Here is a 26,731-nt window from a genome sequence, read left to right on the forward strand (position 1 = left end):
AAGATAGACTAAAAGAGACAATGTTGAAAATAACGGATTTTCTTCTAATTCGACTCGGCGACCGCTGTCATCTAAATGCACACAAACTGAAGACGTTAGGAAATACATTAGACGAAATAGACGACCAGATACAATTTTTATCAGAACACAGAAGAACAAAAACTATATATAAACAAATCATGGACGTATTACGTAGCTATGGGCATATTAACGATTTACATCCCCTATAAATCCAAACTCCACAAGTTAATAACTTCTCTTTTTAGAACATTAACAAACTCCTGCTCTCAAGTATTTATAAATTGTTTCCATAATACCCCAACAAACAATGCCTATTCCGTACGATTTACACCAAATGAACCGATTTCCATATTAGCACCCATTCCTTATGAACTTCCTATCAGTAGATAAACTAGTACAAAACGTAAAACAGATTTTGCAATTAAAAATAAATTGTCAAAATCTTAAAAAGTAAGAGAAAAGTGTGATAGACACTGACGATGCACAATCCTTAAATGCAATGAATCAGCATATTAGGAATAATATACAAAAACAAATGCGCAGCAGTGTGGAGTTCATAGGTGAAGCTTGTTTTCGCCAAAATGGGCAAAAATTGCATATTTTAATATTCTAATGAATTTGACAGCGACAAAATGATGACTTAAAGTTGCCCTCCCCTCCTCTAATTTCACATGGATTACAACATATTTCGACTAAAACAAAGTTGACGATAATGACATTAGACAGTGATCGACCTGGCGTGGAGTTACCCCTCGACCCCTCGACTTTTGAGATTTATCACATCAAGGGTATCCGGACGGAAACATAACTTCAATATGAAGAAGAATTATGTAAAAGAGTTTAGAAACAGCTCTTACGTTCGTGGCCCAAGGCGCGAGCGCTCACCTGAACCTCGACGGTTCGGTGAATCCTCTACACGTTTTGACGGTAGGGATGAGAGGGAGAACCCTCGACCTAGACCGACGGGCCCAAAGACTCGGCCCAAGCCCCAAGCCAACGTACGACCTCCAAAAATAGAGGGGGGGAGGCAGGTTGCTCCACCTAGACCGGCTTACTAGTCATCAACCGCAACAGCGCCGAAAAACGATCCGCTGTATCGAGAGGCGGTTTTGCCTGAGCCAGGAAGAGAGGCGAGGCCAGTAGCAACTGAAGTCCTCGTGTATCCGGGTTTCTATGAACTGGATCAAGTAGCCAGGCAGACACACCGGTCAATAGCTGCCATAGATAACGGCTTTAGCCGCAGGGTGTCGGAGTCGGCGTTCTGCTATTATGTAGCAGCATTATCATACGCCAGACTTTTAAAAGTCTTAGATGTATCCGGTCGACCTTTAACTAATGACGAAGACTCCTACATGAGGATGATATATAATGGAAACTATAAAGTTCCTGCCCTAGTGGGCTTCCTCATGAATGGACTAGGCAACACGCAATTGAATCATCGAGAAGTACGGATCCGTGCCAAACATAGACTGTATGTCCCATTCGTTGAAGACAGTTCGATAGGATGGTTTGGACGCGTAAATCATGACACGTATTATTTGTATACGGCTTATCCGTGCCTTGTCGTGTATGCCACAAAAATAGCGTCTGATATTACTTATACACAAGATTTGGACATTGATCCAATTTGGAATTTACCGGCGGACATCGCCCCCGAAGACGCTAATTCAGGAAAACCCACCGAGAATATGCTCGGTTGGAAGATGGCCTCGAAGTTAACACCACTTCAGTTACAATGGCTGAATGAAAGTGGATTCAACGATGAGGCAGCCTACGAGTCGGAACATCCGATTACCCCAAATTTCTTGACACCTCGAAAGGTCTAGACTCTAGAGTTTCACTAATGAAGATCATTTTTTCTCTTATGTTAAGACTTTACTGTATAATAATAGTATCTAAAAAATAATGATGTTTCAAAATGATTAATTATGCAGAGATTGCTCCATTTATATAAAATAGATTCTACTTATAACACTTAACATGTATATATATATATATATATATAGCATTTGTTGAAGATACATTTTTTAATTAAAACGTAAAAGTATCATTTAAAATTTTTTTAAAAAGCTTTCGAAATAAAGCATTATATAACAGGGAAGTGGTCTTTTCTTCAAAAGTTTATGTACAATAATTAACACTAAAAATATTTCTCTTTCGTTCATTTTATATTGCTGAGATGTTCTGCTTACTTTGTATCAATATTATATCAAAAATGTCCTACTATACAATCAAAGTTTTTGACTACAATTATCTCAGTTGTAACATTTAACAGTATCCCAACTTTATAACTTGACTGTCACAAACATACTTACAACTCATTCTAAAAAAGAAAGATATTAAATTTTAGATAATAAATATTGATATTAAATTGTGTATAGTAAGAGCAAAATTCATAAAATATCCTCATTGAAATTTTGACTTTCTGTAATTCTAATTGCTCTTCCCAATAACCCTTCATGTTTCATTTACATATGAAAATCAAGCTATTACAAACTTTTAATGATTATACTTTAAATAGTAACTTTTTCTTTAAAATTCATTTATTCCATTACAAATTAAGAAAAATACAGTTTCAAGCATTAACCTTGGTTAATGTATTTGCATACTGAAATTCTGAACTATTTTCATACTCGCACATATCTAATGCAATTATACAACTTTCCCGTACAACTCTTTGACTGTCATTGATATATTTATTTAAAATATTAAAACAATCTGAAGTTGCAATGGAACCTAATGCTTCTGCACATTCATGCCGTACCATTTCATTTTCTTCCATATTTTCTAAAGAAGCTGCCAAATATGGAACAGTAATTTCTTCCTGCAATTGTCCCAAAACAAAAGCTATTTCATGCCTAAACAGAGCACTACCTGCCTTCAAACCTAATTATAAATAAATAGATATAATTATAAATATGAATGCAAATAGTAAATACTCTCAACCCTTCTGATACGATGCTTCGTATAACCAATTAAAATTTTATTACAAATGAATGGTTATATTGTATAAGATACTTATAATACTGTGCTCTCATTTTTGCTATTCTAATTACAATAATTTCCAATTATATCTGGTTATATTCAGTCTTGTATAATAAACTACATATATTTTTATAAAGATACGGTTACATATTATATAAAAAACCCTCCATACAATATTCCTGTGAGAAATATCCGTTTCAAATATGCAGTATTTATGTATAACAAAGATCCAACTGATGAAAAACCTATATAAAGTCAAAAATATAAAAGATAAAATGGATCTAGGGTAGCCAAATTGCAGCTTCAAAAATGCTGTTTCAGAATATATCAATTGATATATACATATAAATACTTTAAAAATATGTGTATACATGATGTTTGCATATGTGTGTGCAAATACATATACATGAATATCTGTGCATATAGTATAGTGTGCACCATATAATATACATATATTGTATACACATATTATTTAAGCATCTACTGGGTGTATCGTAACTGAAAAGGGGATGAATCTACATAAAAAAATAAGTCGAAAATGTAGAATAAAATTGTCTTATATGAGACTTTGTTTTTGAGAAAAATAGGTTTGAAAATTTATCGAGTACGATTGGTCTACATTCGACTTGATGGACTTCGCTGTAAACTATTTTTATTCCCTTCTATTCAAGGGAATAGAAACCACATCCACAATATTCTGGAGTAATTTCATTCAGTTCATAAATTACTGACAGCGATTTCCATATTGTTGCATTCATAATTGTACTTTTGTTATCAAATTCCTACAAATGAATTTGTCAAACGCTATAATAACTTTCTGTCGTAATTGCTCCAAACTTACTATGTCATCACTATACATAATAGGCTTAAGGTAACTCCACAAATAAAAATCCAGTGGTGAAAGATAGGGAGATAGTGGCGGCCGAAGAATTCTGCCATCACGGTCTAACACCAATAATTTTTATATAAAAACTGCCTTACCTCGTGATTATAGTGTGATGGTGCCCCGTCTTGTTGGAAAATCAAATTTCTTTGAGTATGAAGTGGAACATTCAAGAATCATATCAGCATACTCTAGATTACTGTGTGCTACCATAAATTTGAGGAAATTAAATGTTCTGTTCAATAAGCATAAGAGAACTGGGAGTATGATACATGAAATATCATGTTATGTCCTTGGTTACGGATGTATTCCATGTATAAAAACATGGATGTATATGCTTAAAATTGTATATGTTTATAGAAAATAATAAAAATAATTTACAGCATAGTTTGTGAAATTAAATGTAGACCAAGTGTACACATACTTGATAAATTTTCAAACCTATTTTTCTCGAAAATAAAGTGTCATATGAAAGAATTTTATCCTACATTTTTGACTTATTTTTTTATGTAGAATCATCCCATTTCCAGTTGTACAACCAGCTATGGCACAACCTGCATATGTATATATATATACTAACTAATGTATTTTTTATATATATTATCTTAATTTCAATGAATTTGGCCAGAATCACTTTTACAGGTATATCATATGCAGGATCCTTCATATACCAATACAACATGTCAATATCGAATCAGAATGGTTAAGAAAGAAACTTATCAAACTTACCTTCTGCTAGTGCAAGAATACTTTCCCGAGTATGCAAGTCTCTTAATGAAAACATTGCTTGGTACCTTTCAAACAAGGAAATATTTTCATTTAAAAGGATGCTCCTTAATTTTTCAACATCAGTTATATCTGCTGGTGGTGCTGGATCCACGGACATATAAGGACTTTTTTGTGAATGGGTTGAATTTTTTGAATTATGTAATTTTAACCATTGCAATCTGGCTAATGCTAATTGACAAGTTTCTGCTACTTCTGGTATACAATCGTTACTATATTCTTCTAACAATGGTATAACACTGGGATCACCAATTGCACCTAAAGCTTCACCTAATACAAATAAATAAATTCCATTCAATATATAGTCAAACTTTAATATATTCTAATGTTCCTAAGGATGAAAAACTATGAATTATATTATGAACATACATTTAAAAATTCTTCCTTTTTAAGATATAGACATTTTTTACGCAAAAGTTCATTAACAGAGATATTGAGCTTTTAGCTTCCCGTTAGTGCTTTCCTGTGTTTTTTTGTTCCTGTTAACTTCATTATATATAAAATGAATATCTGTTAAATGATATTAAAATAAACGATTACAACAACATTGTTATTCACTGTCACTGAAACATTATACTATGAAGTATGCTACCATCAATGTAAACATTATTTGCTTTAATTAATCATTTACTTTTTATAAAAAAGTAGTATTAGTCCTTAAATTTCTACCTTAAATTTTTGATACAAGATATAATGTCTATACCTTAAAATGTACAAATTTTAGGAACTATATTAATGTGACACTTTTTGTATCCTTAGGAACATTGAGAACACTGAGATACTTTGTACACGTGCATAACATATTATAATATATACAGTACTCATACGTAATATAACATACCTGCTTCATGACGAACCATTGGCTCTTGTTTAATATCTTTTAGTACTTCATTTAGAATAGGTATAGCACGAGAATCTTGCATTTGACCAAGACAATAAGCAAGTTCATGTTTCAATAAGGCTGATTCATCTTTAAAACAGTTATTAATCTGTTCGATTGCTTTAACACCACCAATATTTTTTAAAGTAAACAATGCACGAAATCTCTCTTTTAACGGCCGATTTTGGTCATTCAAAACCTGACCTATGGCAGAAATTTGACTTTCACTTATTTCCAACATATCACGTTTATAAATTTACAGTACTTCCAATTTTGAATAAAATACTTGCAACTTCATTTAATTTACTAAATTATAAAAATTGCTGTGTACAAAAATCTGTGTACAAAATAAGTTCTATTTTCCAATATTTGTTCAAATTTGGATGCAAATAACTTTTGAGGTTAAAGTTTCAAACAAAGAAAGGGCGTTTACAGACTAAATGCGTCTTGATTGCATCGTAAGCTTAAGGCTACCGCACACGGTAATTATTTTCTAGCTTCGAACAAAAGATGAACACGCTTTTGACACAAAATTGATGAACCAATGAGTTTACTTAAATAAATAACTATCGATATCAATATAATAATTTTGTAGAAAAATGACCCTTTTGAGTCCCTGACTAAATGAGTCTCTTCTATACACTATACATAATATACGTATAGTATGCATAATTCGTAAGAGACATTTTCGAAATATTTTTTTGATCAAATGTTCACGTTTAAAAGCAATTTCGTGAGAAATAAAGTCGAAGTCGAGAAGTGAAGCCGATTTGAAATTTAGTTAGGAATTATACATAATGTAAATGGCAGAATGAGACCCTTCGGGACTCAAGCGCTATCTTTTATATTTCTAATTATTAAAAGTTGACATGAAATTAGATTCACTTGACTTAAATTTCGCGCTAGTTTTCACAACTATTAGAAAGGCTTTATTAAACATCACAGACTACGTTTCCATCGAGGGTTCAAATCGGGTCAGAGTCGGGTTAGAGTCGGGTTAGAGTTAAGTTGCCTTGCCTGTTTCCATGGGATCAGAGTTACGTTGGGGTTGGAGTTGGGTTGAACATTACCAACTGCACAAAGTCAACTACCATATTCTGACATGTAAAGCTGAGCAATATTAATTTTAGAATATCAAAATAACATACAAAAATTATTTCTCAGATTACAAGATCACCGACAAAAAGTAATAATAACCTCTTCTACACCAATTAATACAGCACGTGATACACAATGCAATTTGGATTTGTTATGTTGGCAACACGAACTCGACTCTTGTCGTTTCCACCGAACCTCAACTGAACGCTACCCTAAAATTTTGTAGGGTAGAGTTCAACTAAACCTTTGGCGTTTCCACCGTACAAGCGCTGACCCCAACCCGACTCTAACCCGACTCTGACCCGATTTGGACCCTCGATGGAAACGTAGTCACAGATACCGTGTAGATTCTTTTTTCTTGTATCAATTCTTTGCTAATGTCAATGCTATATGCGCCGCACATGGCACAAAAACATGATTCGGCTTATAACTCTATGCTTCTATGTACAGTTTGTTTCTTCTCTTGAAGAACACAATATATGGTGAACAGCAAGCTCGTAACTTTGAGCTTTATCTTTCATTCATATTAAACCTATGTATTTCTCCGTTTTTATTATTATACAGAAAATAAAATAAAAAATTGTAATTTATAATTTTACACATAAACTATGGCACACAGTAGGGCAGAAAGAATTGGAACAATTTTTTCCAGGTAAAATTATTTTCCTTGTATAATAGAGTTTTATATATTTTATATAAAGGTTTGAAAATATTTAAATAACATATTAAATGTGTTAAATTAATTCTAAAAATGAAAAATATTTGTGTTACTTTAGAAATATATTAGATTTTAAGTTAATATGTAATCATCTTAGAATAGTTAAAACACAAATTTATTAATAAATTTTTTATTGCATTTTTGGATATCACATCTCAAGAAATATTTTGAATTATTTATTAATTTTAGGATAACAGCATTATGGCAAAACAAGGCTTTACCAGAAACAAAATTACCATTATGGTATGATGTGTATAAAGCTTTTCCACCAAAATATGAACCAAGATTTGATAGACCAGCGCCTCAGACACCAATACGAAATATTCTGTATAAAGAAGATGCTATAAGAGCGTAAATATAATTAAATATAAATTACATATAAATAATTGTAAAATTCTTTTATATATGAAATTTGTTACAGGAAATTTCATAATGATGTAGCACTTCGAATGATGGATTTGAAAAGTAACACGATATCTCGAACTCAATTATTCTGTAACATATGTGACAGTCTTCAGAAGGTAATGTGTTAGAAATATTATATTACTTTTACTAACATACCGTGTACTGAACAAAAAGAGTTAAATATTTTAATATTAAAAGAATAATGCTGATCAGACCAAGTGAAAAAGAAAACTTTGCTAAGATACAGTGCACTTATGATTTATGATCCTCATGTTAAGGGTAGATAGAATTCATTAAATAAAAGAAAAATAAGATTTTAATAAATGTTACCAAAAACTTTATATTCAAAGTTAAAATTAATATTGTATATAAATTGCAGTGTTTAACTTATTTGTTTCTGATGTGTAAATAACTAAATATCATATTATTAGTTCTACTGATTATAAGAAAACTTTTTATGTGTTCACATATATATAAGAATTTTAAACCTTTGAAATCTCTGACTTTCTTTACGTTGTTTCACAAATATTTTCTATCTATCTAAATAATTTATATAATCTTAAGAAATTCTCGCTACAAAGGTTCACATAAATTGAGTTATTTACATATTATAATTGATTAATAAAAGCAAATAAGTTCAGTGCTATAACTTAAGTCATAAATTATTTAAAATTTGGAATACATAAATTATTTGATCCATGTTTATCAGAACTGTTTTTTTTTGTTTGATGATCTATCATGAAAGTATTTAACCCTTTTATTAACACCCTGTATATAATAATTTATCTACTCAAAATAGGCACATTATGCAGTTTGTTTGTTTTCAATGATAACAAAAATATGTAATAGAAGTCAATCTTAGTTGATTTTGTGGAAAATATAGTCTTCAATATTCCAGTATGTTAATAATTATATGAAGGTTACCCCTTTCTTAAAATAGGGTTGAATATTTTTTTTTATGTATACTGTTAAAACAATCAATACATCAGATATTTCATACTGTTGTGTTAAATATTTCACATGAAATCATATAGCATAAATTTTTTATAAAAATATTTCAATACTTTTTTAAATATAACGCTTTAAACATTTGATCTGTGTAAAAAATGTCATTCTGTTTAAACATTGTGTTTGCATTAATATCTTTTCTACATTTGTACTTATGGAAATATTAATTGATTGTTTCCCTTTAAATCAAGTAAGATTGGTCTTATAGAGGGTTGAACCGGTGATCAGGGAATTTGGAAAAATACATAATGGACTGGCAGACATTTGAGATTGTTCTATGTAGAATTTATTATCATTCACGTTAAGGGGGTGAAAATAACCCTCAAAGTGGGGGGTGAGAATCACGTTTTGTGGAATATCTCGGGAACCAGTAGAGCTAGAGGGATTGTTTAAATTGCAGAGTTGTGTAGTTTTTAATGCGGAATTCAACTGTGCAAATGGATTTTAAAAAATCGCATTTGTTTAAATAATATATTAAAAAATGTCACTTTTTTGTTAGTTTTTCTGTTTAAAAGTTGTATCTTCTCGTAATTTTTTATGTGATAATTATACTAGTAAGTATAAAATACGGATAAAATGGAATTTTCATTTTTACATTGTAAATATAGTTAACGAAGTTACATTTTTATCGTACCTTTGCGGGACGCGGCCTCAAATGCATATAATCAAGTATGTAAAGAGCTTCTACATCTTTACTGGTAACTGTATTACAGTCAATTTGAAAGTATTGCCTCAGTAGGAATAAATTTTGAGATCATAAAATCCCAAAAAATGCTACAGGTTTAATTCAACTGTTAGATGTTTCCAGTTGTCGCGCTTGGAAAAATTTCGTATGAAAAGTATCAGATTTGGTCATAACGTTAAATTTCAATATAAATTTAGATGCTAGTGATACTATAATAAAAATTCAATCGCACACACACAACCAATTATCAATACCTCGATAAACAATATTCTTCCAATATGTATGGTTTCGATGCAGCTATACATGTTGACGAGAGGCTAGGAGAATTTGAAAACCTCGTAGAATTTTGTTTCACCAACACATCGAGCATAACTTGCAATCGTGTAGTAGTGTTATTTGTATAAAGTGTTCGTGGTGTCAGGAGTATTTATGTTTTAATCATTTTCTAGTGGAATATCATTATTGCAATCAATATATTGAATGAACTAATACTTTTATGATGTTTAGCCTTTTAAAAAATTGCAGGAACTAATATTAAAACCAGTTCTTTTCAAAGCTCCCATATATTCATAAACGTGAAACAGCTTGGTTTCAGTTGCCAAAAACTTGAAAAAAGTTGGGTGCAGTAGCCCTCTCAATAAAAGCCTTGTGACCGCGCGGAAAAACCTTAGCGGTCATCGCCGGCTAACTCTTATACCTGGGAAACTTTTTGAAAAAAATTTGTCAAGTTCACTGTAATACAGTTACTAGTAAAGACATAGAAGCTCTCTACGTACTTGATTATATACATTCGAGGACTGCGTCCCGCAAAGGTACGATAAAAATACAACTTCGTTAACTATATTTACAATGTAAAAATGAAAATTCCATTTTATCCGTATTTTATACTTACTAGTATACTTATCACATAAAAAATTACGAGAAAATACAACAACTTTTAAACAGAAAAACTAACAAAAAAGTGACATTTTTTAATATATTATTTAAACAAATGCGATTTTTTAAAATCCATTTGCACAGTTGGATTCCGCATTAAAAAATACACAACTTTGCAGTATAAACTATCCCTCTAGCTCTACTGGTTCCCGAGATATTCCACAAAACGTGATTCTCATCCCCCACTTTGAGGGCTATTTTTATCCCCTTAACATGAATGATGGCAGCTAAAAAAAAATACGTGTCGGATATTTTTTCGAGAGCTACATTATATCCAAGTTTCATCAAAATCGGAAATTATCACTTCGGGATGGTCCCTTGTTAGCGTAAATCTATGTCCCTATTCACCTTTGATTTTAAGTATTTTTTGTGATCATTAAAATAAATGAGTTATGCGATATTGTTTGTACATATCGTTTTAAAGTGTCTCCATCTCCTATAAATACATTATACATACATGTATATATTTTGCATAACATATAGTAATTATTATATACATTAATTTATTTATTACAGGCTGGTATCGAAGAGGCAGAGATATATGATAAAGCACTGTTTATTTATACAACAGCTTTTGAGAAGTCAATAAAACCTCAGACTAAAGAAAGAAAACCTCAGATTAAAGAAAGCAAACCTCAGACTAAAGAAATGAAACCTTGGACTGAAGAAACAAGATCCCAAATTAATGACACATTACCAAATGATAATGCAAAAAATTAAAATTTAAGAAAATAGAAGAACTTGTATATATTTGTAATAATATTTAGGAAAATAAAAAATAATCTTAAATTATGTTTGAAATATGTACTTAATCCTTATTATTTATATTATTTTTTTATTTAATATTATACAGTATTTGCGTATTCCACTATTGTAAATAAAAATGGCCACTGTAAATAATGTATTATGTAATAGAATAGAAAATAAAATTTTATACTACTTGTAATGTGAAAATATGTAAAGCTTTTTATTGTATACATATATTAGAAAAAAATTAATAGTGTCCTGAATTGAAAAAATCAGATCTTTTGTTTGCATTTTATGATTATGTAACACCTATAAAATTTGTTCTTAAAATGTTAAATTGGAATTTGGAATATGGAAATACTTATGCATACTTTTGTGTTTCTGCATATATGTGTATGTAATGATTTAAAAACCCGAATCTGTAAGAAACAAATATTTTATCTATATATTATCTTTCGTATTTACTTTTTAACGATCTTATAAGTCTTAATGTGGTGCAATAATTCTTAATAAAGATATTGGAATTGTTAAAACTTATAAATACAAAAAATACAAAAAACAAAAAAAAACTAATGCATATGATTAGTAAAACTATAGTGGCGCAATTTTTGAACAGGATACTTTTTCAGAACTACTGACTCTGTCTTAGACTTTAGTTATATAGTAAAAATACGTTTTTCATAAGACCAATTATAAACCACATAGAAGATATAAATCATATATAAGAATAATTTTTCTACATGTAACATATAGGTCAATAAATTCATAAAAATAGTGTATTTTCAGGGTCGTTACAATGTTGATTCCCCTTAAAGGATAGGAAATTTGAAATATCCATTAGTACATTTGATACCTTTTCGATAGTATAACCTTTAATAAAGTTTCATATTTATGTGTAAGAATTTATAACTTCATAACAGTTTCTCCTTTCTCTATTTCATTTTATCCGGACGAAATTATTGATTTTATATTATATGAAATAAAAGTTTATTTTTAAAACTACTTTTTAAGAACTCAAATTTCACCTTATTACATACAAATACGTTAAATTAATATGTCTGTCAGAAAAATTTTTTCATTGGTCTTCATTAGAAATCCAACAGAAGTTTTATTAGGTTTAAAAAAACGAGGATTTGGAAAAGATAAGTGGAATGGTTTTGGCGGTAAGGTGGAATCAGGAGAAACAATTGTTCAAGGAGCTGAGCGGTAAATAATTTAAACTAATTTGTTACCAATAATTAACGTATGTCATGTAGTATTTTTTTAAATAAATTAATATGAATAATACATTTTATATTCAACAACATTCTATATTTCGTAATAAATGATACATTAAATAACGAAGAATTTTAACAAAGATTTTTTATATTCACTTAACAGTATGCAAGATGATTTTCAAATTTTTTGATAGTTAACAAAACATAAATAATTTAGATTGTAATTTGATTATACTGTTACTAATAATAAAGGCATTAAAAGTCTTGTAATAAAAAATTTATTTCCAGTGAAACTGTAAATAAATATCTAAATGCATATTTTTATTAAAACTTAATATTAAATTTTTGTTTAAAAAGATTATATATAGTGTTTTTCATTGATCATCTTGTATACACAGGTACAATTTTAAGTAATTAAATAAAGTGCTATGTATAAATTAAATTTGTGACATTAATACACAGTAGAAAATCAAATTAATGAAACTGTTCAAATTTTGTCTTTGTATTTTGTAGTGAACTGAAAGAAGAATGTGGTTTATCTGCAAAAGATTTAAAGAGAATTGGTGTTTTAGAATTCGAATTTGAGGGAAATGAAGTCTTATTAGAAGTTCATGTTTTTGAGACATATAATTATTGGGGAAAAATAATAGAATCTGAAGGTAAAAAATTTTCAAAGATTTTATCAGACATTTATCTTTACTATTGACTATATATTTTTTATGTGGAATATCATTTGTAACATAATATTATTGTTTCAATTGCATTAAGTATTCAAATAAATTAAAGAAAAGATTTTAAAACACAAGATTTAAAGATACACAATTTACATAGTTTTTGTTGTATTTAATACTTATCTACTTAAAAATGCAATAAATACATTATAATTATACATTTATATATATATATAAATATAATTTTTTGTTCAGAAATGCAACCAAAGTGGTATAACTTAAAAGATATTCCTTTTAAACAAATGTGGCCGGATGATCAATATTGGTTCCCTTACATGTTAAAAGGGAAATTGTTCAAAGGATACTTTTTGTACCGTGGTCAGGACCTAATTCTTAAATATAATATTGAAACTGTGGAAGAATTACCAATAGTAGATGTTTCTTAACTACATTCATTAACATTCATAGGTTTCATTTACAACTTTCATACATTCATTTACATATTATTAATTTTAATTATTATTAAAAACTTCATTTTTACATTTTCATAATTATAATAAAGTTTGGCTTTTCATTAACTGAATAACCGTATGAGTACTGAAACTATTTTGAAATTATTATTACTTTTTAATACTTTATAATTTTGGATTTTACAGAAAAAGATATTGAAACAAAAATTACACAAATATATGTAATCTACATTCATTATACTTCTATCTTAATGTCAAGTAAAAACATACATACTGAATCATATTATATATACAAAATGTTTATTGATTTTTTAGAGATCAATAAATAAATTTTTAAACTGTATTGCGAGGTTAATAACCCTTTTTCTACCTTTTATCAAATCAGTGTATCATTATCTTGCAAACCTAAGTACTTGTAAATTATAAAACTGTGCTATATCACATAAAGATCAAAATATCTTGCTTCAATTATGTTTATTTTGCAAATGAGAATCTTGCAAATAATTTTGCTATCAAGCACCGTACAACTTGGACAGATTAAAGAATAAATATTTTTACTTTTAGTTTAAAAAATATTATATGAGGCAAAATAGAAAGCTTAAAGCCTAGAGACTAAAGTATACCATGGACGTATAGAATTTTCAACCAGTTATATCACCCTTTATCTTTGCACCATAAAGCACTCTTAACATTATATTATTCAAGAAAACTATACTTAAGCTGCTGACCAATGTTCAGATCTCCATAATAGGGCATACATGCTATGTTTAAGATCGTCTACATCTAAATTATCAATTGGAAAATCTATGTAACGTGAGATTAAACTTCTATAACCCTGACCAACTGTTGCCAGTACTAATTTTTTCTCATCCGTTGATTTAAATGATATTATTTGACATACTTTACCCTCAAATGGTCTGAAAACAGTAATTGGTCTAAGAGAGTTACATTCAGCCACTACAATACATCCCCAAGTAGTACCAATATACAACTGATTCCTACAAGTTTCAAGAGCTGTTACTTGGCACTTTTCTGTCGATAAGTTCTCTTCAATAGAAATGGACTTTAGACTCTCTGAACAAGGTACTAACTTTGACATATCCAATTTATTTATTATTTGCCTAGTATCCACATCCCATTGATATACAATACACCCAGGGTATGTATATGATAAGATGGAATTTTCAGCGCTTAGTAAGTATGTTGCAAATAAATTTTTAACAGCTGCCTCTCCAGTCACATGACAAATTTGTACTGTGTCTATTAAACTAGTGTCTTTTAAAACATAAATGGATATTTTACCAAAGCTTTGTCCAACCCATAATTCTAATACACGTTTTTTTTTATGAACAGCTGCTAAAGAATACGTTTTTATATTGTCCTGTATACTGTTAACAATTTCCATTTTTTTCATTTGGGTGAAAGAATTTGATAACAAAAATACTTTTCCACTATGCAGTGCTACTGCAAATTGTTTTAACTGTTCTAAGTAAATTAAACCTACTACTTTAGATTCTATGCTGTGATTAGGTTCTAGATTATAACTAGCAACACAACCAAAATTACTACCCAAATAAACATGCACTTGTCCTGTATTATCACCAATCCATATGTATCCATCAACTCCACACATAGCATATGGTATTATTGGAGTTTCAATTCTAACATGTTGTAACCATCCTTTCTGTGTTCCTAATAGCATATCAACTTCACCATTATTATGTCCAAACCAAATTTCATCTCCATTTATATTTTCTTCTATAGTTTTATTTGTCATAGTAATAGCAGTTACTTGAGTTCTCTCTGTTAATAATATAACATCTATAAGATGAGTAAATTCAGGTGCAGATGCAATAGAAACTATTTGACTTGCAGTTGGTCGATCTTTAGGATTTTGAGCCCAACATATAACCATTAAATCAAGAGCATAACAAGGATGAAACGTTTCTCTGTATGTTAATGGTGGTCTTCCACCTTCTAAAATACATTCTTTAACTGCCTCATGACCTTCAAATGGTTGTCTTAAAGTAATTAATTCATATATGAACATTCCAAATGAAAAGGAATCAACTTTTTCAGTGTATTCTTCTTCTCCATTATATTTAATAATTTCAGGTGCCATAAATCCTTCAGTTCCTCCAAATCCTTTAGCACCAGTTGGTAACGTTAATCTAGATATGCCATAATCAGCTACCTTAACATGGACAGGATGTTCAGGGTGATTTTGAAATGGTAAAGGCATCTGCCAAACTAGTACATTTTCAGATTTTAAATCCCTGTAAATTACATGTTGCTGATGAAGATATTCTACAGCCTTTGCTACTTGAAGAATTATAGCTTGTAATGTATATGGATCTAATTTAGCACCTGAGCGTCTGTAATTTTTTAGTACACTATCCAATGCACCTTCTGGTGCTAAATCTAATACTAACGCTAATGGACTAATTACTATTCCAATTAAAGGTACAATATTTATATGTCTTAATGTTAATAAAATATTCAACTCCTGCCTAGCAGTGCAATACGCTTTACAAGCATATTGCAAAGGATCTCGATCCCATTTGCTTTGTGCAGCTTTGTAAGCAAGAACTGCGGATTGTTTTGAATTTGGACCAGGTGGTACTGGTTGTAACATTTTGATTGCAACGTCGACCTTTTGATATGTTCCAGGTAAACGACAGATACCTTTAAAAACAAATCCAAATGCACCTCGACCTAAAAGTTTTCCTAATTTAATATCTTCTGATTTTATTAAGTGCTTTGACCCAAGGTCCATAAAAATAATATCTGGAGCAACATGTGATAACGGTATATCAAAGTGCTTAGGACAACTAATTGGTTTATTACTATAAGCAGACAAAATACATTCTTCCACCATCCAGGAATATGCTAGAATACTTTCTGAATGGGTATTCTGTTTAGCAACATCTGGGTGACCTTCTAAAGATGGCATTCTACTTGATGTTAAACTATCGTATCCTACGCCACTATCACCATCAGACTTATAACTATCTTGACTTTGTCTTTCTCTGTTAATATAATATTTTTGAATGTCTTCTGCTAAACGATCGTTATCATTAATTTCGTTTTCATTTTCTCCATTATTTAATAAACACCGCGGACATGGTATTAACCGAGTAACTAATAATTTACCCTCAGATGTATGGACAAAACGAGTTCCTAATGTAGGATACCAATCTTCTAATAAAATATCAATATGATCAACTATAAGTGCTAATAATTGTGGCATACTTTCTGGACGAGGTTCAACTACGATTGCTTGATAGCCCATTGGTTCTTCTTCAACTGAATCTGACATTATAGGTTGTTTGATTACTAAAGTATCGACTGGAAACCAAATCTCTAAAATTGCCGAATTTTTTAAATCTACCGTACACCATATGCCATCTTGTTTTAGCTTAAACTTAAATTGTCTGTAATCATATGGTACATTTTTAAAACTGTAATTGACTTCCTTAAGACGTAGTAAAGTAATATTAGCATATCTTAGTTCTATTCCTGTTTGCCAAAGTACCCATTCTGCTTGTGTATTTAGTAAACTTGTAAAAATATTATCATCGACAAAATCTTTAAATGGTGCTAAGAACGACATCACAATTTCAACAATAGCATCATCGGCTAAAATCCTAGTTATAAGTCTCGACCAAAATCCACTTGGAAAATATGACATTAAAAGCAATCTTGTAACCGAGCAATCTGGCTGTGACCTGGATGTTAACACACATTCTGTAGTTAATTTATCTCCAGAGAAATTTTGAAATGTCATCATGGGAGAAGTAATTTTTTTGGACCGTACATGCCAACCTCGTGTTTTCACCGGTATTTTAATTATTTGATTATTCCTTAAAACATCTTCTTCAGTTGGTAATAAGGAAGGTATTAGCAAAGTACGATAATCCCATGTTAATGCAACTTCAAATTTGTTTAATAAGCTAACAATATATCCTTGCGTGTCAATAGATGATATCGTTGATGACTTAAAAACGTGTTGAATATCGTCCAGTTTCATTATACCAGATCTAGCGAAAGGATTAATTTCACGTATTGTTACTACATGTGCTAACATGTCACAAAGCCACTGAGGATCAAGAAAGTATAAATCTTTTAGAGTAGCATCGTCGTAATGTAAAATAATACCGTTTTCATGGAGAAAAAGCGTTGCTTGGTGTAATTCTGCAGGATCCCTAAATGACCTATGTAGTTTCTGAAGTTCATTATTTACAGCTGCATAGTACTGATCAGCTTTTAACACTGGATCTGCACCTGATAACTTTTTATCATGCGCAAGTTGTATCACTACGTCTTCCAAGGCAAGATAACTGGCAGGAACTTTCTGCTCGAGTAGTAATTCTTTACTCCCAGGAGATCTCAGACTAAACACAACGTCGTATATCAAATTACACAGCATTTTTATATTATGCCTCGTTTTACAGCTTACTTCAATAGTTTCCATAACTTTCGGTAAGCCGCATTTTTCAGCATCGACGACATTTATGAACTTATCGCGAATATATTGTTGCAAAGCCTCACTATGTTCGTACGATATATCATAATGAGTACCAACTATAATCACTGGTGAGTTTGGTGCTCTGCTCTGAATATTTACCAACCACTGAAATATTTCAGATACACCTTTGAAACCATCCGTAATTCTCCACACAACCAAATACAAACTACGTTTTGATAAGAAATATTGATGTGTTGCATAATATTCCCTTTGTCCACCAAAATCCCATGTTCTAAAGTAAACTGGGCCGTGAGAAGATTGACCCCTCACTTTTTTTTCATAAATCCAATCTCCAATGTCAACACCGACAGTGGATATCGTCGTTCCTCTGGCAGTCTTCGCGTTGATGTTTTTGTTACCCATTCTTTTCGCCCAGTGCTCGGATGCTTTCTTTTTATTTGGAACTTCGCCTTCTTGTCTTAATTGTTCCAGCAAACTAGTTTTACCGATACCTTGGATACCCACAATCATTAACTTCATTCGAGCATATGGTTTAGCATCCTCCAGAATTGATTTTAAATAGCCAACAACATCCATTGTTTTATATTTTTTTGATTCAATCATAGTCTTCAAAGGTTCTTGTAATCGGCAGCCTTGAGTATTTAAATTCCACAAACGGGACAATAATCCCATCTGTGGTGGTAATTCAACGATATCGGGATTACTACTTATGTTCAAGACAGAGAGATTACTGAGTTCATAAATGTTTTCTGGGATTTCTTTCAATTTATTATTGCTAACATCCAGCATACTGACATTAGGGAAAAGAAGGTACAACTTCGAACCAGAATAAGTTATTTTCGTGTCTTTATCTATATTCTCTTCTTCTAAATTTGGCATTTCCCCGTCATCAACGGAAGTTAATTGAATCCTGTTTAACGAGTTATTAGCAAGGATCAAGGTTCTTAAATTTTCTAAACGCAAGTGGCGTCTATGCGTGCAAACCGACATGAGAACTACATCGCGCAAAGAGGTTGCTGTTTGCCTGCTACTGCCTGGAACTATTGGAGATTGTACGTTTGTAGCAGGAGAATAACACGCAGTATTTGCTTGTTCCATCAAATCTGCACCATCCACTTGTGGTAAGCTGGGCCATCGAGAAATCTGATTATTAGATAAATCGAGCTGTTTCAAACTTGCTGGATACGAAGTAATATGGCTCATGGACCGAAGAGAGTTATAAGCCATATTCAATCTTACCAAATTAACAGCTAAACATGGCAATGCTACTGGTATACTATTGAACAAGTTATGTGCCAGGTTTAAGGATGCTAATACTGATCTAGCCCCACCTTCATTATCATCTGAAATTTTTTCCGAAACTTGAACAGATTTGGTCCAAACATGAGGACGATCCATTTCAATTATTTGTGCATTTGCTATTTTAGTGAAAGATTCAAACTCTAACGAGTCTTCACGTGAAATAGCAAACTGTGCTGCCAAGCTTCGACTGCTTGGACTATTGTTTAAACAGTCTTCTCGCTGTGGTTTTCGTGAAATATTTTGAGACACTTGACTAGGTAAATCTTTCAGTAAATTAAATGACGCATTTAGTTCTTTCAGCTTTGGTGCTCGCCATAAGTTGTCTGGAAGACACTGCAATTTATTGTTTGAAACATCCATTATTTCTAAACTAGGTAAATTCATTATAAATTCAGGTAATTGTTCCAATCGGTTGTATTGTAGATACATCTCTTCTAGGACAGGACATAATTTGTCCTTTGAATTTTTTGGTTCAGCAGTCAGAGTATCTATTTTATTTTGAGCCATATTTAGGTGTCGTAAACTTTGTAAATAAAATATAGTGGATGGTACGGAAGTAATTGAATTATGAGAAATATCTATCCTGGTAATAGCGTACAACACTAAATCATTGTTTTTAGCGCTCAATTTTTTGTTTACATGTAATACAGCATCAGTTAACCATTGTGATCGTATTTGCGACAGACGACATTGTTGATCATGCCAGTTTATCATTGTTGGAGTATTTGGAAATAACGTTGAATATGTAACGTTTCCGAAAGAAGATAATGCCGAGAAATGAGAAGTTTGAGTACATTCCGTCATAGCTTTTTTATTGATTTTGTATTCTGAGTCAGGGTAAGCCTTTATAGATAGAAGTTTAGCTGTTAATGGCTCGTCTCGATTTTGTGCAGCGATTTTAATTGCCTTACACGTATTATCTACAGCACCGTACTTCAGTAAAAGATCTGCAATTTTTATATCACGTTGTTGGCATGCTATAACTAATGCACTAGAGTAATTACTTTCTGCATCATTTTGATCATAAGGAACTTTTACAAGTAAATTAGGATCGGCACCTCCCATTAATAAAGCCGTTACTACTTCCGTGTGTTTGCCTTTTACTGCAGCGTGTAAAGCAGTTTCAGTTGCATTATTGCAATATAAATCTAAATTTAGCGGACATATCATATTGTCATCTTTTTTATCAAATGTTTTACTTCTAAAATTTAAACTAGACATTAACCTTTGTATTCCACTTGAAATTTTTCTTTTTGATGTGGGAAGTGGTTGCGTTACTCCCATTTCTTCTTCTTTGATTTTTCTTGCCTTTACTCTGTAATTTAATAGCAATTCCACAATTTTAATATTTCCAAGCATGCTAGATATATAAAGAACATTTTGTCCTGTCACATCTTGAGTATTAATATCAAATGGCATCTCATATTCAAATTCTCCAGATGAATCTTTATAACGTTGATACGTATGTTGTGGATATTCGAATTTCAACAATAAATCAACAATTAAATGATGACCATTTATAGCTGCTGCATGAATTGGTAACCATTTTTCCACAGTTAAAGATTGTACTTGCTTAGGAAAATGTCGAAGTAGTAGTTCTACAATTTCTACTTTGCCATTATAACAGGCTATATATAATGGACAGTATTTAGTAACAGGATGTATCCTGCAATCTGCACCATGATCTAAAAGTAAACGAACTATATCCTTATGACCCATTTCACATGCTATAAAAAGTAGAGTATTTGCACCATTAGGTGCCATATTAATAATGGATTCTAGATCAGAGGTAATTTCTTGAATAATATTTCTGGCTGCTACAATATCTCCTTGAATACATATTGCTCGTAATGAAGCATGTGTTGCAAGCTTTGCCAATTCATATTTTTCAGCCGCTGCTTTAAGCAAATTTATACATACATCTTGTTTATTTTTTTCAGCTATATCTAATGGTTTATGACCATTATTATCTTGGATCATTAAATCAGCATTAAATTTTAAAAGTTTTTCAATATTAGAACTATGACCATGTTCTGCACAAATATGTAAGGGTGTTCGATAATGACCTCTTGGTCCACATGGAATATTTGGATTAGCTCCAGCAGACAATAATACATCCAAACATCTTGAATTTTCGGTAATAGCTGCAGCATGTAATGGTGTCCTACCCCATGAATCTTGACTGTTTATATATTGTACATGTTCTCCTCGCAAAAGATCTTCCAATAATTCAGCATTATCCCACAAAGCAGCTTGGTGTAATAGACGACCAAGGAAATCTTCATCAATGGGAGTATAATCTTCCATAATGTTCTATAAATATTTTAAATGTTTTTGGGTACTTGCTTGTCTATATTCTTATTTTAAATAATAGTAAGATATATGTATGTATATTTGTACTTACGAAGTCTTTAAAAATTATTTTGATGTATAATTACATATTCACTTTGTTGACACATTCTTCTCTTATGATATTTTGCATATGATTTTTTATTTTCAATTTGATCAAAATTAAATGTTTTATGTTCATTACAATCTAATATGCAAAAAATCTGACTATTATTTCTGAATTTTATGTCCACTGTATCTAAAGTGGAAGTTAGATATTTAAAATTTTTTATATACATTTGTAAAACTTAGATTATTTATTTATTTTTTTTTTACATTAAAAATATTTTGTTTAAAATTTTTTTTTAATTTTTACCACGTATTATCACTTTAATATCATTATCACTTGCTTTTCATATTTATAATAAATAATAATTTCGTTTAAAATTTAAAATTCAGTATACTAATGTAAAATTTGCATATGTATACGTCAAAACTTATAACAATCAGAAAATGGTATTATAAAAATTATATTCAAATAATTCTTTAAAGTTATTTATTATTCACTATATATGTGGAAAATTTTCCTGATAGTTCTTCTTTTTCGCACTGACAATTAACTTAACTGACAGTACAGGATTCAGGATGAGAAATAATCGCGATACTAAACATAACATTCAGTGATCGCCATTTTGTTGAATCTCTTTATCGACTGTACGCACCTTTAGCTACAATTTTATGCTTCAGTAACAACGGATCATTGTAAATAAATAGTATTACTTTTGTTATTATGTAATGTCAATTCTGACGTTTCTTATTAATTAACTATATTATACATACACTATTATGTTATTGTTATTACCAAATACTTTTGTTTACTTTTAGTTAATATCGATAAAAGATGTCTTCTGCGTAAAATTGTGTATAATATTTTTAAATTACGATGTAATAATTTTTTAAAACTCCTAACTACAATTTCTAAAAATAATATAAACGATCTAATGAATTTTATTTATACCTAAAATATTTCACCTAATAAAGCCGAAATTTTTTTTTTTTTTATTTGGCACTTAAAAAATGAACATTCTCATTTATAATGAGAAACACTATCGAAGCGTAATTAAACTCTATTCTCTATTGATTAATGTTTGTAAATATTATTAGCAATTTGACGAGTTAAATAGTATACTTGAAAATATTTTCGTGAAATAAAGAATTTAATTTCAATATGAAAATTATATTTTTAAATAATATTTGTTTTAAAAGATTATTAAAATTTGTATTACTAATTTCTCCTCCATTATAGTTTAATGTTGCGCATATTAGTCGTAGGTGAGAATAAACCTTGGTCCACATATCGAATGTGTGAAAACCAATAAATTTTTACGCGCAACTATTCATTGTTTTAAAGCGCATTAACATTGTATTATATGCATTTGAAATGGATTATATTGGTCACAATAACAGTCATTATACTAAAGCAATGTTCGTAGAGTATAATAAGAGAAACTGTATATATGAAATATATTCTTTTATACAAATTAAAGTACAATCTTTCTAAATTGTTGTAAATAATGTATATAAATGACTATTTTTATAAAAATATTTATTTATTTACAAATTCATATAATCATATTCAATGTTTTGTATCAAAATTAACGTTTACAATATGTGCTTATGATTTACTACGACTTAATCAAGTAGGTTAATGATCATACATGAAATATTTTAATTAAAATGTTGAAAAACTTTTACATTATAAATATTAATAAACATTCTAATGTTCCACTTGACAGCCTTCAAGACTTAACGCCCGGGCCAAGTTTCTTGCAACGGCCAATCGAAAAATTTCGATTTCATTTTGAAATTTCGGATCATTTCCATGTGCTTCTACACAGCGTAACAATTCGAAGCAATCACTGGAAGATAAAATTACTTCTTTGGCTTCTAGTAATGGAATAGCGTCGGATAAAAGTATTGACCAGAAACTGAAACAAAAATGTTTTATAGAATAGTTTTCTATTTTTGATTTTTTAGTACATAATACTTTTATATTTATAATTCACTTACTATTTTGGTGTTAAATTCGAAACTAAAAGAGATACTAATAAGCTTGCTGCTTCTTTAAATTCTCCAATTCCATACATTTGATGAAATTCACAATATTTCCCTAATTCAAAAATATAATTAAAATTTACTTTCTTTCAAGGAATCAATTATATTTTCAATAATTTTAAATTATTTAATTAAAAAAAATGTTTAATTTACCTAAAAATGTGAGTCTATCACTGGCCATCATACAAAAACCTAAATTTTCTAATAAATCTCGACATTCTAGTTTTCCATTTTCTGCGTAATGTTTTAAAAATTGATCTGCAATATATGTAGTAAAACTACCATCTTGAGCTTTTAATGCCCATGCAAGAGCATTTCCCAGTCTTCCTTGTTGTATACATTTTATTCCTTGGATTTTACACATACTTGTGACTGAAAAAAGTAATATTAAAATATTGATATATATTTTGTATAATTAATAACCACAAATAAGTATGAACCTATATGATCCATTTTGTTATCGCGTGCTATGTTTATTATTTTGTTTAATCTTGCTTCAGATCCAGTTGGTAAAGACTGCAGCAATATTTCTAGTCTTGCTAAACCTTGAGTAGGGCAATGCATTAAATAACTTGCACCACATTGCCATAAAGAATGATGACTCATTAATGTATTGCCATATTCTAATATAAGGGATTCATGAAGTTGACTAGTAACCCTAATAGGAAAGTAAGAATTAATTTTATTCTTCTATAAATTTTATAGAACATGAATAAAAAACCAGTAATTTACTCAATTTGATCCTTGTCCAATATTTTCAGTTTTCCACAAGTATGCAATAAATCTACTAAATGAGCAGCAAACCATCCATTGTCACCCATGTATTGGATTTCTTTAATAAGTTGATGTAAGTTACTTTCTATTAAAGCATGTATAGCATTATCAGAAGGCCTATTGGTATGCCATCCTTTAGCAATATTGTTTGCATGATGCGAAAGTTCAGGTTTCTTGCAACATGGGGATGTATAAAATAATTTTGCTGCTAATAATTCATACCAAGCATCTGTATATTTTGAAAAGTGCTGTAATGCATCTTGGTCTCCTACAATTAACTGCACTGAATGTTTTTTAATAATTCAAATGTTTTTTGATAATATATATTTAACATATATTTAGTTGTTATTAATACCTTCATAATCATTTCCAAGTTATTGTCAGTATCAACATCAAACAAAAAGGCTTTATTTGTTATATTTGAAGATAGTTCGAGTTGCCAATGATGCCAACGTACATTAAATTCGTTTATAGAATAACCACCATATACATTATATACAGGCATTGTTTGAAGAATATTCTCTGCCATAATAAAGGCTGAATGATCTGATTTACTGTGTAAATTTAATAAAGCTCGTACTAAATCTATTCTTCCATGTAATGCACAGCCTATTACTGCTTCCCAATAATTTGGATGTTTTAAATCAGCATTAATTGTTTTTTCTGCTAATATTTTAAGTGCTATTAGTTCTTTAGCTGGAAAATGAAATTTGATCCACTCTAGCAATTGTGGTAAGACCACGTCCCCTAAAATTTAAAATATCTCATATTAGTATTATTCTTTTATTGTATGTTTATTGCTAGGTTTTATTACATGTTACTACATGTAAAATTACTGCTATTATGTATACATATAATAATAATAAAATAATTTACCTGGAACTACATCTATATACAGAATTTCTGTTAAATGCCATACACATTCAATTTGATAGAAAATTGTAAGAAAATTTTCTAATGATTCTTTTTTATCTGCTGATTTTCCACAAATATCTTGTAGACTTTCTATGCAAGCTCTTAAAATGGATCTATATTGTTTGCTATGTTTCAAAAGTTCTGGTTTAAGGTCTCCAGAACATTGTTTAATTTTTTGAATAGACAAGAATACACCATTACTTTCGTTTACTAATTTACGTAGTTGTGGTGAAAATAAAATTACTTCTGGTCTTAAAACATGAATCGTTGGGTCATACTTATCATCATGCTTCTTATTTAATCTTCTGTTATTATATATACTGATTTTGTTACTATTTATCCAACTTCCACAAATACCTACATTTTTGGAACCATTTGAAATATGCTGTAAATAAAAAATAAATTTGTTTACACATTTTCATGTACAATAATACTTTAAGAGATAAATTTGATTAAATATGTGCTGCAGCATCTTATGTCACAAACATAATAGTGCAATTCAACAAAAGCAAAGTTTATTTTTAAAATGGAAACAACAATAAAATTAAGAATAATTCAAACCAAATAAATAACTTATCGACTTATCAATAAAGAATTAGTAGTAAAATAATTAATAATACTAGTTTTTATCTGAACCATAAATAAAAAGTACTACAGTGTGTGTTTTCTTGTTAGCTTGACTTATTATATATTCTTTACAATAATACACTAAATATATTTTGATATCATCGAAATCTGTAATCGATAAAAATGTGACATAAAATGCCGCTATACACAAATCGAAGGATTAAGTAAAATAAAATAAAATAAAATACGAAATGATTGTACAAAATAAATTCACAATGACAATTATTATAACAAATAGCGAAAAGATTAATTATTTAAAGCAGACGATCATTAATAAATTTTATACAAACTTTAAAATATATTAAACGATAAAAATATAGGTTAAGTAGGAAAATAAATCATGCAATTGAAATAATTTATTGCTTACTACAGTTGGAAGATTATCAGTTTCGGCCATATTTCACAAAAAAGAATATTTAAAACAAATGCAACTTTATAGTATTATTTAGAATAACTTTAAATTTAAAATGATTGTTTCTTTGTCAATTAAATATATAACAATAATAGTGTTTGATTGATGATCGAAAGAAGTTCATGGTAAAGAGGGCAGCATCATACAGAGTCAAATTGTTTGTGGTACTTCCGGTATAGTGAATATAAACAATAACAATTCTTTATTACTATACACGTTACAGAACACACGACAATCGTTGAACAAATGGCGTCGTTGC

The 26,731-nt window shown here is 29.9% G+C and overlaps 5 protein-coding genes across 6 annotated transcripts; 2 read left to right on the forward strand and 3 right to left on the reverse strand.

The window, feature by feature from the left end:
* Positions 1–2,546: 2,546 nt before the first annotated feature.
* On the reverse strand, positions 2,547–6,135 carry nero (deoxyhypusine hydroxylase nero). Its single transcript, XM_003707135.3, has 3 exons — positions 5,517–6,135; positions 4,619–4,945; positions 2,547–2,907 (listed from the first exon to the last, which is right to left on the reverse strand). Exons 1-3 carry the CDS (start codon positions 5,794–5,796, stop codon positions 2,597–2,599), a joined length of 918 nt encoding a protein of 305 aa, XP_003707183.1. The 5' UTR covers positions 5,797–6,135; the 3' UTR covers positions 2,547–2,596.
* Positions 6,136–6,537: 402 nt separating this feature from the next.
* Positions 6,538–11,197, forward strand: mRpS23 (mitochondrial ribosomal protein S23). Its single transcript, XM_003707142.3, has 4 exons — positions 6,538–7,305; positions 7,561–7,722; positions 7,793–7,892; positions 10,922–11,197. Exons 1-4 carry the CDS (start codon positions 7,262–7,264, stop codon positions 11,123–11,125), a joined length of 510 nt encoding a protein of 169 aa, XP_003707190.1. The 5' UTR covers positions 6,538–7,261; the 3' UTR covers positions 11,126–11,197.
* Positions 11,198–12,087: 890 nt separating this feature from the next.
* Positions 12,088–22,433, reverse strand: Lrrk (Leucine-rich repeat kinase). 2 transcript variants are annotated; one of them, XM_003707143.3, is made up of 2 exons: positions 21,706–22,433; positions 12,088–21,614 (listed from the first exon to the last, which is right to left on the reverse strand). In XM_003707143.3, the coding sequence occupies exon 2, from the start codon at positions 21,606–21,608 to the stop codon at positions 14,226–14,228; it is 7,383 nt and encodes a 2,460-aa protein (XP_003707191.1). In that variant the 5' UTR covers positions 21,609–21,614; positions 21,706–22,433; the 3' UTR covers positions 12,088–14,225. The 2 variants fall into 2 exon arrangements, with proteins under 2 accessions (XP_003707191.1, XP_012149720.1); XM_012294330.2 differs by lacking the exon at positions 21,706–22,433 and having other exon boundaries at positions 12,088–20,616; positions 21,368–21,492.
* On the forward strand, positions 12,207–13,853 carry LOC100877817 (oxidized purine nucleoside triphosphate hydrolase). The gene is made up of 3 exons (XM_003707131.3): positions 12,207–12,358; positions 12,883–13,028; positions 13,296–13,853. Exons 1-3 carry the CDS (start codon positions 12,207–12,209, stop codon positions 13,484–13,486), a joined length of 489 nt encoding a protein of 162 aa, XP_003707179.1. The 3' UTR covers positions 13,487–13,853.
* A 785-nt stretch (positions 22,434–23,218) lies between the features above and the next one.
* Nup75 (nuclear pore complex protein Nup75) lies at positions 23,219–26,731 on the reverse strand. Its single transcript, XM_003707141.3, has 8 exons — positions 26,428–26,731; positions 25,395–25,818; positions 24,874–25,265; positions 24,477–24,796; positions 24,185–24,402; positions 23,898–24,116; positions 23,700–23,799; positions 23,219–23,617 (listed from the first exon to the last, which is right to left on the reverse strand). The coding sequence occupies exons 1-8, from the start codon at positions 26,455–26,457 to the stop codon at positions 23,407–23,409; spliced, it is 1,914 nt and encodes a 637-aa protein (XP_003707189.1). The 5' UTR covers positions 26,458–26,731; the 3' UTR covers positions 23,219–23,406.

This window comes from Megachile rotundata, chromosome 3 (assembly GCF_050947335.1).
Source record: "Megachile rotundata isolate GNS110a chromosome 3, iyMegRotu1, whole genome shotgun sequence".
Lineage (NCBI taxonomy): Eukaryota > Metazoa > Arthropoda > Insecta > Hymenoptera > Megachilidae > Megachile > Megachile rotundata.